Source organism: Oncorhynchus clarkii, chromosome 28 (genome assembly GCF_045791955.1).
Source record: "Oncorhynchus clarkii lewisi isolate Uvic-CL-2024 chromosome 28, UVic_Ocla_1.0, whole genome shotgun sequence".
Taxonomy (NCBI): domain Eukaryota; kingdom Metazoa; phylum Chordata; class Actinopteri; order Salmoniformes; family Salmonidae; genus Oncorhynchus; species Oncorhynchus clarkii.
This window is the reverse complement of record NC_092174.1, coordinates 30,279,678-30,298,647: the sequence shown is the minus strand read 5'-3', so window position 1 is coordinate 30,298,647 and position 18,970 is coordinate 30,279,678. Positions and strand designations below refer to the sequence as shown.

At 41.7% G+C, this 18,970-nt stretch overlaps 1 protein-coding gene and 1 pseudogene across 3 annotated transcripts in view; one reads left to right on the top strand and one right to left on the bottom strand.

Moving 5' to 3' along the window:
- The window catches only part of LOC139387167 (ubiquitin carboxyl-terminal hydrolase 14-like), a 237,162-nt gene extending 232,293 nt beyond the window's left edge, over positions 1 to 4,869 (top strand). For 2 of the 3 annotated variants that reach the window (XM_071133218.1, XM_071133217.1), the window contains 12 exons: positions 73 to 176; positions 503 to 561; positions 826 to 956; positions 1,176 to 1,256; positions 1,338 to 1,420; positions 2,499 to 2,613; positions 2,742 to 2,807; positions 2,937 to 3,029; positions 3,152 to 3,280; positions 3,486 to 3,552; positions 3,661 to 3,768; positions 4,101 to 4,869. In XM_071133218.1, coding sequence (XP_070989319.1) covers positions 73 to 176; positions 503 to 561; positions 826 to 956; positions 1,176 to 1,256; positions 1,338 to 1,420; positions 2,499 to 2,613; positions 2,742 to 2,807; positions 2,937 to 3,029; positions 3,152 to 3,280; positions 3,486 to 3,552; positions 3,661 to 3,768; positions 4,101 to 4,249 — 1,185 coding nt within the window. In that variant the 3' untranslated portion in view covers positions 4,250 to 4,869. The remainder of the gene's footprint in view (positions 1 to 72; positions 177 to 502; positions 562 to 825; positions 957 to 1,175; positions 1,257 to 1,337; positions 1,421 to 2,498; positions 2,614 to 2,741; positions 2,808 to 2,936; positions 3,030 to 3,151; positions 3,281 to 3,485; positions 3,553 to 3,660; positions 3,769 to 4,100) is intronic. The other variant, XM_071133219.1, reaches the window with a different exon arrangement.
- Positions 4,870 to 4,945: 76 nt separating this feature from the next.
- On the bottom strand, positions 4,946 to 18,697 carry LOC139386746 (THO complex subunit 1-like; annotated as a pseudogene).
- Positions 18,698 to 18,970: the final 273 nt, after the last annotated feature.

The following is an 18,970-nucleotide window of genomic DNA, read 5'->3' as shown; positions in this document are numbered from 1 at the left end:
ATGGATGCTGTCTGGGTTTGCCAACACAGGCAGTCAGAGAAACTAACCCCATTTTGCTTGTTGTCTGTGTAGATGGAGATGCCTTGTGGACTGACCAACCTGGGAAACACCTGCTATATGAACGCTACAGTGCAGTGTCTTCGCTCCGTGCCAGAGCTTAAAGGAGCCCTCAGAAGGTGTGCTCATGATTTTTGCATTAATGCCACTCTGTGATGATGCAAGCAACTTGTCAGTGATCTAATCTATAGTGATGATGCAATATGATTCTTATACATTTTATATCTATATACAGCTGACAATTATATCACATGTATTGTTAGTCTTAGAAGACGCCGCTTTCAGGCTCTTCAACATGATAGTTTTTTTTTCTCGTTTTGATTGCTACCTTGCCATGAGCAGGTGACCAGGGTGTGCCTATAAGGTTAGACAATAGACTGTTTTTGTTCTTAGTCGTGTTTTATGGATTTGATCTTATTTATGAGCCCTCTGTCTCCCCCTACAGGTACGCAGGTGCTCTGGGGTCCTCAGGGGCCAACGCATCATCCCAGTACATCACAGCAGGTCAGTGCCTGGCATCTGTATCTGTTGTATTTATATTTTTGTATCTGCCAGTGTAGACGTGGTAATGGTATGACTCAGTGAGTCGTAGCCATAGAGATCCTATTCCATTACTAAGTATTTAATTCCTAATTCTATGGTCAGAGCACAGTGCTGCCTATACCTGCATTGTGTGATGTACTATAAACTGTAGGTGGCTTTGGGTAAAGGGTCAGCTAAATGTCCATGTTATAACTGTTAAATAACCGTTTGTATTCCCTTCCTCAGCCCTCCGTGACCTCTACGAGACCATGGACGAAACTTCCTCCAGCATACCCCCGATCATCCTGCTGCAGTTCCTGCACATGGCTTTCCCCCAGTTCGCTGAGAAGGGAGACCAGGGACAGTACCTTCAGCAGGTGAGACCAGGGCCCCTGGCTTGCACCAGTCACTCACTCATCACCAGAAGATGCTGCTTTGCTAATACTGCTTGGTACTACTCAGTAACACACATCTAGACTGAACCACCTTGATTGCTGTTTCAAGTAGCCCAAGAGGACATTTGAATAATTGTGCATACAGAATGTGGTCTGAAGAGTGGAAATGGGCTTCATTAATGAATGTCGCTCCCTCTCTAGGATGCCAACGAGTGCTGGTTGCAGATGATGCGGGTTCTTCAGCAGAAGTTGGAACCACAAGACTCAGACGCTCCCATGGAGGTATGTGTATAAACAAATATGTAAGCTGTCAAGGTAGATGTGGATGTCTGTCCTAACTTTCCCTTTTTCTGTCTGTCATAGACTGACACTGAGAGTGGAGCTACTGCTGTCGCTGCCAAGAAGAACTTCATTGACCAGTATTTTGGAGTGGAGTATGAAACCACGTATCCTTAGTCGGTACACCTGACCAATTGAATTTGAGATGAACGTATGATCTATTAGGGAAAGGAACATGGCTTCCAGGGTTTTTATTGGATGTGGCAGGTGGCACGGCAACATTTTCTAGGCCCCCATCTTGGCAGTGTAGACATTTTTCCATTTCTAAGCCAATTTTCTGCAATTCTACAAATTTCTCCATGGAGCCGAGATACATTTTCGCAGTTTTAAAGCAAATTTCCTGCAATTCTATGCGTTTTGCCATGGCTAATCAATTCTCCCGACTGTCTAGCTTTCATTTTTGTGATTTGTTATTTCTCAAATATTATATTATAAACAATAATGGACCTATATATATGTATTTTTTTTCTTTCTACATACTTTATATCTGGTTACACTGAAATACTTTTCCCGCAATCCTGCGCATGTCATTTTTTTTTTTTACACTGTTTGGTTTAAGGTTTAAGGCGACCCGTTTAGCGGCCCGCCTAAGGATTTGAATGGCAGAAATATCCCCGGCTTCCACATTTGTATATTATTTCAACAAACCTTTTGCTCTCTCCTCCCAAGAATGGGGAGGCAGGTAGCCAAGTGTTTAGAGCGTTGGACTAGTAACTGAAAGGTTGCCAGATCGAATCCCTGAGCTGACAAGGTGAAAATAAGAATTTGTTCTTAACTGACTTGCCTAGTTAAATAGAGTGGTGTCCTTCCTGTCTGGCAACTATGTTAGGAAGGACACCTGTATCTTGAGTCTCCTATTTCTGTTTCTTTCTTGAAGATATGCTCAAGTTTTTTTTTTTTACCTCCCACTTTGGGCTAGATGTGTCGATGCGCAATTAGTCTCAATTCCTAGTTTGAAAGCAACCGTTTTTTGGAAACGGCGGTGCCATTTTTCCCACATGGGCCAGCCCCCTGGCAATTTGAGTTTTAGCCAATGCGCTTAAGCTCTTTGCAATGTGGTGCACGTATCTGCACATATGTGATGTAGTACGCAATTTCCGTTGACCACTTTTCATGAGCTACTTTCAGACCTACTGGCTAAAGTATACAAAAGTAGTAGAGAATCTCTTTAACCTCTGTTCTCAGTATGAAATGTACAGAGTCTGAAGATGAGGAGCCAGCTAAAGGTAAAGAGAGCCAGCTTCAACTCAGCTGTTTCATCAACCAGGAGGTCAAATACCTGGCCACTGGGCTCAGGCTGGTGAGTAGTACCACAGCAACACGCACAAATGCACAGAAACACGCATGTGCACACGATGTCTCGAAGGTGGTCTGTCACCATGGCAACACTGATCTAATCCCGTCATGTCCCGCTGTTTCTTTCTCCAGAGACTACAGGAAGAAATCACCAAGCTGTCCCCGTCTTTGCAAAGAAATGCCCTGTACATAAAATCTGTAAGTTTGTAGTTTGGGCCGGGCCGTAAGATTTTTATACACTAGTGAGAGCTTGTGAAATGTGTTTTATTGTTATGTTGTTTTAGTTGGTTGGTTGAGGTGATGTTCACTTGATCTCCCTTCGTCTAGTCTAAAGTCAGCCGCCTCCCTGCCTACCTGACCATTCAGATGGTTCGCTTTTTCTACAAAGAGAAGGAATCTGTCAATGCCAAAGTCCTAAAGGTAAGTCTTCTGATGTTTTAGGAATGTCCTCCTAATTGATGGGATTATCATCAGAATACTGTTGTAAATGGAAAAAAAATATTGTCCAGACGCTTTTTTCCCCTATTGACTTAATTCTCCAGGATGTCAAGTTCCCGCTGATGCTGGATGTGTATGAGCTGTGTACCTCTGAGCTGCAAGAGAAGATGGTGGCAGTCAGGTCAAAGTTCAAGGAGATTGAGGACAAGAAGCTGGAGAAACAGTCACAGAAGGTAAAAATATATATTTATTTGTGTACCGTCTCTACTGCAATTCAGCTTTGAACTGCAAATTTATACTCTAGAAAATAAACCCAAACCTCCAAGAAATATATTTCCGTGTTGTCCTTTGACCAAACAAAGCAACTCGGTGTGAACGAACGTCTCAAACAACATGCGTGTAGTATGTGTAGCTTACATTTTCTCTTTGTGAATCAAGCAGGTGGAGAAGAAAGTGGGAGACAAACCGAAGGAAGTGAAATATGAGCCCTTTTCATTCGATGACGGTTGGTTACTTTACATCATATTGTTTTGTGGCATACCTTTACAAACTAAGAATCAGTCAGTGTGAGGGATAGGTTGTTAATGTTTCTAAGCATGTGTCTTCCTTGCAGACCTGGGCTCCAACAACAGCGGTTACTACGACTTGCAGGCAGTGCTGACACACCAGGGCCGATCCAGCTCCTCCGGACACTATGTTGGCTGGGTCAAGAGGAAAGAAGGTAACCTCCATAGCATTAAGAAAAGTCTCCACAGTGCGATGAATAGATACATCAACCTGCTGCTTAAATGGGTAGTTCACCACAACGGAGGATGTGGGATACGGACCCAGAGATTTTAGATCACTTTACTTTGAACTAAGGTTCAGCTATATGACGTTGCCAAGTAGCGGCCAGATGAGCACAAGTGCCCTTCGCTCTGCTGAAAGGTGATAGCTGCGGGACCAAAACGGTGGAAGTTTACCCTCATGCTTCTCTCTCTTAGTTGTGGAAGTCGGCCTGATTTATTGTTTACCTTGTAAACAAACTACTATATTCATGTTTTGCCATTACAGACGAGTGGGTGAAGTTTGATGACGACAAGGTGAGTGTGGTGTCTCCAGAGGATATACTGAGGCTGTCCGGTGGAGGAGACTGGCATATAGCCTACGTCCTACTGTACGGACCCCGACGACTGGAAATACTTGAAGAGGAGAAACAGTAATCAACCTAATGCAAAAAAACTAATCTAACCAACAAATGCCATTTCCAAGCACTGTCTACCCTGCATAGATGTGCAATAAATTCTGGGTGTCTTTATAAAGTAACTTGGACAGATGTTTGTAAAGCCATCCTATATCAACATGAGTGGAGGAAGGTTTTAAATGGTTTATTGAGCCAGGCAATCTCTGGACTGGATCATTGAGCGGTTGAGTTTCTAGTTCTGCAGTTTCATTGTTTTATACACATTGTATATTTTTTAAATCCTTGAACAAGGTGCTCATGTCAGTACTTCTGTAGTCATAACTAATCAGCTGTACAGTCTTTGGCCAAGTTATATAATCGGGTTCAGGTGTCTTTCAATTTACCCTGTACCTTTAATTCAAATGTATTGGAGACCACCCCTATCACCTACAGTGCCCACTATTCAAACCATAATGAATCCTTGCATCTCTTTTGGAAACAGAACTGTCTTGCACATTGCTTTCGTCATTGTGATTTGTCATCATACGAGCGGTTCAATACCTCTAATACAGTGTGACTATAACGCTTCTCTCTCATACATGCAGTCATTATCCTGATGGCTTTTCATAAATGGTGAAAATAAACTTATACCAAACCATGTTCTGATTAAATGACTCACTTATCCATCTAAATGCCCGTCCTGTAAGTGGTTAGCGCTAAATGAATAAAGCTCTGGTCAAAGTTGAGCATTTATTTAATGATTCTATGGAGGATGAAATTACAGTACATGTCTAAGCATAAATACCAACGAAAGGAAGGCCTTGATCTATGCCTCGTTGAGGATGTCTGCCATCTTGGGGAAGCCAGCGGCATTGAGCGCTGGAACCAGATTCCCCTCACGGTCCAGCTTGGCCACGTCCTTGCTGTCTCAATCTCCTGGATCTCTGCTGCTTTTATCTCCAACTGGCCAGCCAGGGTCTTCCACTGGGAACCCAGCTTGGCTGCCATGTCATCCATCTGCTGGTTAGACACCAGGTTAGTCTGCATGCTCAGACCTTGGGGCACACAAAAGGGATGTGATCAGGTCAGTATGGAAAATCTGCAGTCCAACTAGAGCTTTGATTTTACAAGCTATACATTTTAGTTGTGCTAGAACTCACTGTCGTTGCTCTCTTTGAGAAGGGTGTCTTCTGTCTTAATCTCCTCAGACGGGAGGTCCTTCTGTGATGACAGGGCAAAGGGGTTCCAATCCATCAGAGGGTAGGTCATGGGGAACATCTCAATTACATACTCCTTGTGTCCTCTGACCTCATGGGTTGTGAGGAGTATGAAATTGAGATGCTCCCAAAGGGAGCCTTGTAATTCATTAACATTTTCAGTATCCGAGCACCCATAGTTCCAGCCAGACCAGACAACTCACAGGCAGCTCCTTGGCCAGTTGGTGGGCTGGAAGAAGTGGGGACTCCTAGACAAGACGCAGGGCTCGCCAGCCAGTTTGAGTTACGCACCACCCTACAAGACGGGGCGTGGATAATATTGAACCAGAACACTTCACGCGGCAGGATCTTTCTTGACACCATTGGACAGGTCTTAGGACAGACAATCAACAGTTAGTGTACAAAACATTAGGAACACCTTCCTAACATTGAGTTGCACCCCCTCAATTGCCTCAATTCATTGAGGCATGAACTCTACAAGTATCAAAAGCGTTCCACAGGGATGCTGGCCCATGTTGACTCCAATGCTTCCCAGAGTTGTGTCAAGTTGGCTGGATGTCCTTTGGGTGGTGGACCATTCTTCATACACACAGGAAACTGTTGAGTGTGAAAAACCCAGCTGCGTTGCAGTTATTGACACACTCCAACTGGTGTGCCTGGCATCTACTACCATACCCTGTTCAAAGTCACTTCAAATCTTTTGTCTTGCACATTTACCCTCTGAATGGCTCACATACACAAATAAGGCTTAATAAGAATCCTTCTTTAACATGTCTCCTCCCCTTCATCTACACTGATTGAAATGGATTTAGCAGGTGACATCAGTATGGGATCATAGCTTTCACCTGGTCAGTCATGGAAAGAGCAGGTGTTCCTAATGTTTTGTACACTGTGTATACACTTACTTGTACTCATCCATGTTGGCTAGGTCAGCCTGTTCAATGGCCTCTTCAAAGAACTCTTCCAGAGTAGGCATGAATTCCCTGTGGACAAGAAATTAACATTTAGGGTTAAATAATAAGTTATATATATTTTTTAACCAAATCTCTTTTTATGTAAATGGCAAATTATAGAAGGGTCCATACCAATGTTTAGCCACATTTTTTTGGGGCACTGAGCAAATTTCTGGTCTGCTGAGCACAAACTTCAATATTGGGAAAATTCGGTCCAACTTCCAGCATGCGTTTACTGTCAACACTGAGGCTGTACCCGCTTCAAGTTACAGTGTTCAAGTAGGCTGCTGTGGTTTTTGGAGCATTTGTTCATGTCTTTCTGAGCCCCTTACTGTACGAGGATAAGCAAGTGAATCGCTGGTTGCAGTAAGTTTCTCAAAAACAAGTCAAGTCACAAAGAAAGTGTCTGGACCCTTCTATAATATGTCATTTATATATATTTTTTTACATTTGGTTGTAAAAAGCGAAAACCTCCTTTAATGTTATACACCAAAAATGTATAGGTAGATAAGTGGGCTATGTAACTTTGACCAGCTGCACCACTGCTGTAAAACCACTCACCTGCTAACTGACTGGCAAGCTGCCATATTGTTATGATTCAGATTCCACAGTCTCGTGAGTTCATCACTGCAAGAAAACAAACACGAGTTTTGACAAAGCCAAATACAAGGGAAGCTGTGTCACTCGTCCCCCATATTGGCAACATGCTATGTCTCCACATTTTCATTAGGCTCCAATATGAGGGCTAGACATTGTAAATAATTCAACTGGCATACCTCAACTTTCCTAAACCAACTATGGTTTTGGGGAACACATTACTATTCTGTCCCAGTTATCATTGCCATACAGAGTTTGGATATGGACAAAATGTCCAATTCACACATGCGTATAATACAGGGGCGGTAGGTAGCCTAGTGGCTAGATCGAATCCCAGGGCTGACAAGGTAAAAATCTGTCATTTTGACCCTGAACAAATCAGTTAATCAACTGTTCCGCCAGGCACCGATGATGTGGATATCAATTCAGGCAGTCCCCCCCGCACCTCTCCGATTCAGAGGGGTTGGGTTAAATGCGGAAGACATTTCAGTTGAATGCATTCAGTTGTACAACTGACTAGGTACCCCCCATCCTTTCCCTACAGACTTGAATCTTGATATTCTTTCTGTAATTAAAAGCGCTATAGAAGTTGTATAATTTATTATTGTACATTATAAGCACCCACCAAATTATTATTATTATGTTAGGATTGATACTTACTTCCCCATGAAGACCTTCCTGTCAGGGCCTTTACCTAGGAAGTCTTCTGGAGCTTGTCTCTTCCCAATGGGTCTCTTGGGTTTGTCATCTACTGGTCTTGATTTTTACAGTACCTTCAGAAAGCATTCATACCCCTTGACTTATTCCACATGTTGTGTTACAGCCTATATTCAAAATATGTATAATTTTTCTTCTCACACACATTACCCCATAATGAAATGTCTTATTTAAATAAGTATTCACAACCCTTAGTCAATAGTTCATAGAAGCACCTTTGGCAGCAATTACAGTCTTTTTGGGTAAGTCTCTAGGAGCTTTCCACACCTGGATTGTACAACATTTGCCCATTATCTTTTTCAAAATTCTCAGTTACTCCTTGGTAAGTAACTTGTGTAGATTTGGCCTTGTGTTTTAGGTTATTGTCCTGCTGAAAGGTGAATTAATCTCCCAGTGTCTGGTGGAAAGCAGACTGAACCAGATTTTTTGAGGATTTTTCCTGTGTTTAGCTCCATTCCATTTCTTATTTTATCCTGAAAAACTACCCAGTCCTTAATGATTACAAACATTCCCATAACATGATGCAGCCACCACTATGCTTGAAAATATGGAGTGGTACTCTGTTGTGTTGTGTTGGATTTGCCCCAAACATAACATTTAGAACAAAAAGTGAATTGCTTTGACACATTTTTTGCAGATACTTTAGTGCCTTGTTGCAGACAGGATGCATATTTTCACATTGTCAATTAGGTTAGTATTGTGGATAACTACAATGTTGTTGATCCATCCTCAGTTTTTTCCTATCACAGCCATTAAACGTTTAAAACAATTAAAGTCACCATTGGGGCTCCTGAGTGGAACAGCATCGCAGTGCTAGAGACATCACAACAGACCCCAGTCTGGGCTGTATCACAAACGGCCGTGATCGGGAGTCCTATAGGGCAGCACACAATTGGCCCAGCGTCATCCGTGTTGGCCGGTGTAGGCCATCTTGTAAAATAAGAATTTGTTCTTAACTGACTTTCCTAGTTAAATAAAGTTTAAATAAACAATTTAAAATCCCAGTGGTGTCCTTCCTGTCTGGCAACTATGTTAGGAAGGACACCTGTATCTTTGTAGTGACTGGGTGTATTGATACACCAGCCAAAGTGTAATTAATAACATCACCAAGCTCAAAAGGGAGATTCAATGTGAGCATTTTTTTTTTTACCAATGGGTGCTGTTCTTTGAGGCATTTGAAAACTTCCCTGGTCTTTGTGGTTGAATCCGTGTTTGAAATTCACTCCTCGATTAAGGGAACTTACAATTATCTGTATGTGTGGGGGACAGATGAGGTAGTCATTCAAAAATCATGTTAAACACTTATTGCACACACAATGAGTCCATGAAACTTGTGACTTGTTAAAGCACATTTTTACTCCTGAACTTATTTAGGCTTGCCATAACAAAGGGGTTGAATACTAATTGACTCAAGACATTTCAGCTTTTCATTTTTTATTAATTTGTAAACATTTCTAAAAACATCATGGGGTATTGTGTGTAGGCCAGTGACAACCTCAACTTAGTCCATTTAAAATTCAGGCTGTAACACAACAAAACGTGAAAAGGGTCAAGGGGTGTGAATATCTTCTGAAGGCACTGTATATACAGTACCATTCAAAAGTTTGGACACCTAATCATTCAAGGATTTTTTTCTAAATTGTAGAATAATAGTGAAGACATCAGAACTATGAAATAACACATATGGAATCATGTAAATAACAAAAAAGAGTGTCAAAATATATTTTATATTCTTCAAAGTAGCCACTCTTTGCCTTGATGACAGCTTTGCACAATCTTGGCATTCTCTCAACCAGCTTCATGAGGTAGTCACCTGGAATGCTTTTCCAACAGTCTTGAAGGAGTTCCCACATATACTGAGCACTTGTTGGCTGCTTTTCCTACACTCTGCAGTCCAACTCTTCCAAAACCATCTCAATTGGATTGAGATTGGGTGATTGTAGAGGGCAGGTCATCTGATGCAGCACTCCATCACTATCCTTCTTGGTCAAACAGCACTTACACAGCCTGGAGGTGTGTTTTGGGTCATTATCTGTTGAAAAAATGATAGTCCCACTAAGTGCAAACCAGATGGGATGGCGTATCGCTGCAGAATGCTGTGGTAGCTATGCTGGTTAAGTGTGCCTTGAATTCTAAATAAATCACTGACAGTGTCACCAGCAAGCACCCCCACACCTCCTCCATGCTTCACGGTGGGAACCACACTTGCGGAGATCATCCTTTTACCTGCTCTGCGTCTCACAAAGTCATGGAGGTTGGAACCAAAAATCTAAAAATGTGGACTCATCAGACCAAAGGACATATTTCCACCAGTCTAATGTCCATTGCTCGTGTTTCTTGGCCCAAGTAAGTCTCTTCTTCTTACTGGTGTCCTTTAGTAGTGGTTTCTTAGCAGCAATTCGACCTTGAAGGCCTGATTCACACAGTTTCCTCTGAACAGTTGATGTTTCCTTGTCCTATTTGATAAAAGACCAAGTCCATATTATGGCAAAAACAGCTAAAATAAGCAAAGAGAAACTTATTACCATCATTACTTTAAGACCTGAAGGTCAATCAATCAGGAAGATTTAAATAACTTTGAAAGTGTCTTAAAACGCAAAAACCACCCAGCACTATGATGAAACTGGCTCTCATGAGGACCACCACAGGAAAGGAAGACCCAGATTACCTCTGCTCTCCTAAGTTCATTAGAGTTACCAGCCTCAGAAATCTGCAAATAACTGCATCTCAAATTGCAGCCCAAATAAATGCTTCACAGAATTAAAATAACAGACACATCTCAACATCAACTGGTCAGAGGAGACGGCATGAATCAGGCCTTTCTGGTCAAATTGCTGCATAGAAACCACTACTAAAGGACACCAATAAGAAGAGACTGCTTGGGCCAAGAAACACGAGCAACCAAATTCTATATTTTTGGTTCCAACCTCCGTATCTTTGTGAGATGCAGAGTAGGTGAACAGATAATCTCTGCATCTGTGGTTCCCAATGTGAAGCATAGAGGAGGTGGTGTGATGGTGCTTTGCTGGTGACACTGTGTATGATTTATTTAGAATTTAAGGGACACTTAACCAGCATGGCTACCACAGCATTCTGCAGCGATACGCCATCCCATCTGGTTTGCGCTTAGTGGGACCATCATTTGTTTTTCAACAGGACAATGACCCAACACACCTCCAGGCTGTGTAAGTGCTATTTGACCAAGAAGGAGAGTGATGGAGTGCTGCATCAGATGACCTGGCCTCCACAATCACTCAACCCATTTGAGATGGTTTGGGATGAGTTGGACCGCAGAGTGAAGGAAAAGCAGCCAACAAGTGCTCAGCATATGTGGGATCTCCTTCTAAACTGTTGGAAAAGCATTCCTCATGAAGCTGGTTAAGAGGTTGCCAAAAGTGTGCAAAGCTGTCATCAAGGCAAATGGTGACTACTTTGAAGAATCTAAAATATATTTTCATTTGTTTAACACATGATTCCATATGTGTTATTTCATAGTTGATATCATCACTATTATTATTTAATGTAGAAAATAGAAAAATAAAGAAAAATCCTTGAATGAGTAGGTATGTCCAAACTTTTGGCTGGTACTGTATGTTGTGATGCCACTAATAAAACATGTGAACTTGCAGGAACTACACAGACTTACGGAATATTCAGACTATTCTTACCTCGACCATGGTGGCAAACTTGTCTCCATCCGGTGGGATCTCTCTGAGCAGCTATAAGGAATAAGTTAGACAGGTGATAAAAAATAGCAATATCTGAATATACAATAAACACATGATCATACAAAAGAGCCCAAACTCAAAGTGACATTTAAAATGTTTACTCAGTGAAGATGTACAGCTGAATACATACATTCAAAACAGTGCAGTGTCCACTTATAACCTTAGCTTTAACACCCTCTCTTCCACAAAGATGTACTTTTCCCTATCACCCAGGATTTCTCTGTGCATATCAATAAGACTTATTATCAGTCAGCAGAGTCCTTGAGTTATTGGGAGCACACATTCCTACAGTTCACTAAATAATTACAGTTATCATGCACAGAGCTTGAACCTAACACTATTTTCAATCTCTAAGGATATAAAAACAATCTATTCATACTAAGAGGATAATTATATAAAACAGTAATTTACAATCTATCAGATGAAACACACACCTGGTACACAACTTTGATGGTCTCCTCCATCCATGAACACTGATCATCATTCAGGATACAACTGGAGCTGCAGCAAAGAGTTGGTAGTGAAGAGACCAACAGCAGTCAAATCACAATATGAATTCACTGTTACACCTTTTACTGCTAAATTGAATCAAACTACATTCAACCTGACATAGTGTATGATGGTGTGGGACGGGGGCCATCTTCTTGGGCCACCTCACCTTTTGAACTTGACCTGTCCCTTGGAGGTACTGGAACAGGATAAGGTACTGCAGGAGGATGTGTCGTCTGAAGTTACTGTCACTGAGCTACAGGTCCATCAACTAGAGAGGCAAAGACAGAGACTGTCATTGTATTTGAAGGGATCCATTTGAGAAAGGTGAGGTATAGACTTCCTAATCTCAATCACATAATGAGTAGTTACTTGGGACGTAAGGTGATTTGTAGAACAGTGACTGTGCAGTCACTGCAATGTAGTCAATCTCTATTCTGTTCTATTCTTAATTGATGGAAGTTGAGATGTCACCTTCTCACTGGTGAGGAACTTGGCAAAGTAAACGTGGTCTCCTCCTGCCGTCCTCAGCTCTTCCAGCTTCTTTTTAGAAGCCTGCATGTCGTCCAGCTTGAAGCTTCTAAACACTGCCAGCGTCTCGTCTGAATACTACAGACAACATACAGAACATTTCTATTAACTCAAACAACTTTTCAGTGTCTTCTCACAGAAACAAGCACAGCCAGCACCTGTCTTGAAACTTCACAGGACATACAGAATAGTAACAGTTTTGAACAAGACATTTTTTTTTAAAGCAAAGTGTCATACTTTTAGTAGATGTCCATAGATGGGTCATGTCACAAAGCTATTTTGGGAGGGAAAGAGGGCAGAAAAGTAACTTTGAGGAAAGTCATCCAGGAAAACTTCTCATAACACTGAACAGGGTTTCTGAAGTAGTCCTGCAGAGTCCAAAACTTTCTGTAGGTTGTAGTCGATAGGGATGGAACTACAAACAGGGAGCAAATTTATAGATGACAACTTGTTTTAGCAAGCTGCAATCAAACTTACAAGACTTGCCAGCATAGGGATCAAGGCAACAGCTATGTTGATGAAAAACCACTGATTTCAAGCATTGCGATAGATGGAACAAGGACTCATGTTGCTTACCATGGAGCAGGTGCACTAGGTTCCCCATCTCCCATATCTCCCATCTCCCCCCATCTCCCCCTCCACTTCCATCCCATCCTCCTCCTCTGTGGGCTGTAGAAGACAACACAGAACAGAGGTAGAGAGAGAGTGGTAATTCATTGTTAAGCACATTCAACAGCACACACATCATTCAACAGCTTACACAATACACAGTATCTATAATCCTTAGAACAAGGCCTTACCTTCTGGCCAAGAGTGCTCTCTTGCTCATTTTTGTTGAACACTATGATGTTGTCGAGATTAAACTGGCTCTGCAGGTTCAGACCTGAAACACACAAAGGAACACAATAGTGGCCACAAGTCCACATCCATGATAAAACATAAATTACGTCAGTTCCTGTAGCTCCATGTAACCCTCTCACCTGATTTCTCAGACATGGGAAAGAGACGAGCCAGGAACAGCTGGATCCGTCCACAGAAGACTGTGTTCTGAGACTTGGACAACCTCCTCAAAAGATCTGCAAAGTAAGAAGATGGGGTTTAGTGATGGAATATCTGCACAAATAAAAATAACAAACAGGGCCGGCAAGTAGCCTAGACATTAGAGAGGCAAGCCAGCAACCAGAGGGTTGCCAGTTCGAATCCCGGGTCCTACAGGAAACATCTGCCAGGAAGTGATCTTAATGTGTGCCTTTATCCTCACCATTACACATCCTTAACAAGTAGTTCTTCCCAGCAGTGTAAAAGGAGTTCTGAAGTGAGAGAGGAGAAAGTTATGTTGGTGGCATTTCCTCAATAACTAAAAGGAAAGATCTATAAGAAACCTGTCATCAAGTAAACATTGACCGTTACTCTAAGAACGCAGAGAAACAGACTAAGCTACTTACAGACTTCCAGGTGGAGACATTCTCTTCAACAAAGGAGAATACCTTATCACACTGGTACAGAGGAAGACAGTCCAGAACATCTCCCAACAGTAGGAAAGGAGTGGTGGCGGAGAAGATACCTGCATGGACAAGTGAATTTACTACACTTTTCTACACAATTACTACATAATTTGCTGTCTGGCATGTATATCGATGAAATACTAAGGAGGTAAAACAGAAAGAGATGTAGCGATGTTATGACGTGACGTTCAGCCTGCTGCTTACCTTCAGTGACTCCATCAATGCTGAGAATGATGAGAGACAGGAAGTCATAGACGAGTGCTTTCTTTTCCACCTGTAAAAGAAAAGGAGAGAAAGGGAGAATGTTGCTCGACTCTTGGTGAAGCATATTGAGCATAAGCAAGACCGTGTACTTCGACAGATTTTTCGCCTTGTCGGCTCAGGTTTTCGAACCAGCGACCTCGCTAACCACTAGGTGGCAGGTAGCCCTTGAGCAAGGCACTTAACCCTAATTTGCTCCAGGGGCGCCATACTACCATGTTTGACCCTGTAAAACAACACATTTCACTGCACCTATCAGGTGTATGTGACAACAAAACAAACACACATATATATACACACATACATATAAATATACTAAATAAAAATATAAATGCAACATGCAATAATTTCAAAGATTTTACTGAGTTACACAGTTCATAGAAGGAAATCAGTCAATTGAAATAAACTAATTAGGCCCTAATCTATGGATTTCACAGGCCCAACCACTGGGGAGCCAGGCCCATCCAATCAGAATGAGTTTTTCCCCACAAAAGGGCTTTATTACAGACAGAAGTACTCCTCAGCATCCCCACTCCTCTCACTATCCCACAGGTGAAGGATGTGGAGGTACTGGGCTGGCATGGTTACACGTGGTCTGCAGTTGTGAGGCCGGTTGGAAGTACTGCCAAATTTTCTAAAACGACGTTAGAGGCAAAATTAACATTAAGAAATTAACATTACATTCTCTGGCAACAGCTCTGTTAGACATTCCTGCAGTCAGCATGAAAATTGCGTGTTCCCTCAAAACTTGAGACATCTGTGGCTTTGTGTTGTGTGACAAAACTGCATATTTTATAGTGGCCTTTTATTGCCCCCAGCACAAGGTGCACCTGTGTAATGGCCATGCTGTTTAAATCAGCTTCTTGATAAGTCACACTTGTCAATTGGATGGATTATCTTGGCAAGGGAGAAATGCTCATTAACAGAGATGTAAACAAAATTGTGCACTAAATTTGAGAAAAATTGGCTTTTTGTGTGTATTGAACATTTCTGGGAAATTTTATTTCAGCTCATGAAAAAAAATGGGACCAACACTTTACATATATCTAAAACAAATTACACACACACACGCATACATACATATGTGCTACATTTCTTTAAACTTACAATCTACTCCTTCAGGAGCTTGGTCTCAGAGCTTGGTCAAAGGTGGTCTTCTTCTCTGTCTCACTGTGAAGAGACAAGCAGGCAGACAATGTCTGTGGTGATGTGGACAGAGGCATAGCCTAGAGATAATATAATTAATGTTAACAACTAACATTAGCTATGTAACGCCATTCACTCACTTTCCAGTGATCTGGTTGAATGCGTTTATCAAAGGTTTGCTGGTTTTGTTGACTAACACACTTCTGGTTGAGGCCTGGGTGAGAGTTATAACAATTGAACAAATAATAAAAGCTTAGTATTTTCTTGGGACTATCGTTACACGTTGTTAACCTGCTAACGTGATTAAGCTAGCCAACCAACGTGTCTAATAAATATGACTTGGCTTGCAAAGGTATTGTAAGCGTTTCTACAAAGATGTGATAAACAATTTAAATCATGCATAGAATAGTCTGAAATACTCCGTATTGAAGACAAGTTCTTACTGTAAATATATATTTTGCATCGTTGAAATTGAATAAAATCAGTAGACATCTTTCCTCTTCAACAATAAACGTGACCCCGACTAAAGTTGTATATCCGGTTCAAATCGGGCACAATCAGGATGTCAACATTGTAAGCCTTAAGGCATGGTTCAGAAAGTAATGTTTATAATTTGTAACATGAATACAATTTACGGATAATCTTCTGCCCTAGCAGTATTTTGATTTTGTTTACAAGGAACATCAGAGCCACAGGTTCCTATTGTCAACATTAGAGTAAAACTTACTGTTCAACTAGGCCTATGCCAAATCAAATGCTTTGCTGGCCTTTAAGATATCTAAACTTTATTTTTATAACCAGTGTAATAACGGATGTAGCCTATTGCATTTCAGGGATGATCGATCTCGTATTCCCGGGATGTTCATTGGTATAATAGCCTTCAGTTTTACGTGTGGCCAGAAGATGACACTATACACTTTTGTAAAGTATTGATTGTTGTTTCACAGAGTTCCTAAACCCAGAAGCGCAACATCGCGAGACTTCCGGGAAAGCATGTGTTGGGTTTGGGGTCAATTATGAAGGTAACATAGTGTCTTGTGTAAAATAATGTAAAATATGATTATATAATCCGTTTTGTATTTGCAAAAAAAATATCAAACATGGCACTTGAGAATAAATGCCACATTTGCAAGCACATAACATGAACATTCAAACATGTACGTTGATGTTAATAAATTCAATAAAATTTGCAACTAAATTTGAGAATGAATGCAACTAATTTTCTAAACTTGTGACTGGTGAATCTTCTGTGAATCAAAACTACATTTACTGATGTCAAATCTGTGCACTCAGAGTTTTGTCACTAATTTACCGACTAACCTCGGCCAGGTTTTGTACATGTAAAAAAACATTAAAATAAAATGTTATTGATCATATACACAATATTTAGCAGGTGTAGCGAAATGCTTGTGTTCCTAGCTCCTACAGTGCAGTAATATCTTTACAGCCATAACATCATGATCATGTAGTCATGCATCTGCAGACCAGCGAGGTGAAGAAAAACTTGCTTTGGGTGAGCTAGCTAGAACAACATCAGCTAGCTAGCTATAATATCCGATAAACATTTTCAGGAAAAGCATGGAAAGATACCTGTAGTATTATTTTAAACCAACTCATGCACGTCTGTGTTACATTCCATATTATCTTTTAGTATATTTGTACTGTATTGCTATCTGTCTCAAGTTGCACACATTCTGTTTGAATTGTCATGACTGAATTCTCATTCAAATAATGTTGTGCCTCTCTTTCAGATCTGCTAAGCACTGCTAAGCACACCTCTGCCTCTGCTACCCACACAACCACTACCTCAAAGTGGTTGGGTCAGCTCCTTCCTGGCTGGCCCTGTTCTGGAGTGACATTGGACAGGGCCACAGTGTCTCCCAGCCCCCGTCTCCTCAGTGTTTTACCTAAAAGGCTCAGACTTTTCTGTCTCCATCTACGTGGGCCGGCACCCGTGTCTCACTGGGCCATGGCTCTGTCGGACCTTCTCTCTTGGGGCCAAAGCCAGGCCGCTGGTACTTTTCAGTTTGCATTGCCATAACAATGGCTAACTATGAACTTTAACATCTTCTCTCAAAGCAATGGTTTTTATTATGCAGAGGTTGTGGATTCCTCACTGCCAGCTCTAGCTATGGAAACAATTCCCCTAGTATAACATAAGGGTTTATACACTAGTGTAACACTGATGTTAGTCGAAAAGCAGCATTGGATGCTTTGTGAATATGGGCCTTGTTCTAATGTGTGATCTTAGGCATGCTCCCACTAACAAAATCATCTAGAATGTTATTGTATGCTGTAGTGCTAAGATTTTCCTTCACTGGTACTAAGTGGCTTAGCACGAACCATGAAAAACAACCCCAGTACATTATTCCTCGTCCACCAAACTTTACCGTTGGCAGGTAGCATTTTCCTGGCATCTGCCAAACCCAGATTTGTCTGTCGGACTGACAGATGGTGAAGCATGATTCAGCACTCCAGAGAACGCATTTCCACTACTTCAGAGTTCAATGGCGGCAAGCTGTATACCACGCCAGCCGACACTTGCATGTCTGTGCACTCGATTTTATACACCTGTCAGCAACGGGTGTGGCTGAAATAGCCAAATTCCCTTAATTTGAAGGGGTGTCCACATACCTTTGTATATACTCTACCGGTCAAACTTTTTAAGAACACCTACTCATTGAAGAGTTTCTTTTTTTTCACTATTTTCTACATTGTAGAATAATAGTGTAGAAATCAAAACTATGAAATAACACATGGAATCATGTAGTAAACAAAAAAGTGTTAAACAAATCAAAATATATGTTATATTTGAGATTCTTCAAAGCAGCCACCCTTTGCCTTGACAGCTTTGCGCACTCTTGCCATTCTCTCAAGCAGCCCCACCTGGAATGCTTTTCCAACAGTCTTGAAGGAGTTCTCACATATGCTGAGCACTTGTTGGCTGCTTTTCCTTCACTCTGCGGTCCGACTCATCCCAAACCATCTCAATGTGGTTGAGGTCGGGTGATTGTGGAGGCCAGGTTATCTGATGCAGCACTCCATCACTCTCCTTGGTAAAATAGCCCTTACCCAGCCTGGAGGTGTGTTGGGTCATTGTCCTGTTGAAAAACACAATAGTCCCACTAAGTCCAAACCAGATGGAATGGTGTATTGCTGCAGAATGCTGTGGTATCCATGCTGGTTAAGTGTGCATTGAATTCCAAATAACTCACAGACAGTGTCACCAGCAAAGCACCCCCACACCATAACACCTCCTTCTCCATGCTTTATGGTGGGAATACACATGTGAAGATCATCCGTTCACCCACACTGTGTTTCACTCCCTCCTCACAGCTGCCCATGTCCCTTAAAGTTGATGATGTGGTTGTTACTGACAAGGAGCACATGGCTGAGCTTTTTAATCACCACTTCATTGTCAGGATTTCTATTTGACTTAGCCATGCCTCCTTGCCCGTCCAACATTTCCTCATCTCCCACCCCTTCCAATGCGACGAGCCCCGATGGTCCTCCCTCTTTTCCTCTGCCCCGCTACAAAGTTTCTCCCTGCAGGCGGTCACTGAGTCCGAGGTGCTAAAGGAGATTCTTAAACTTGACCCCAAAAAAACATCTGGGTC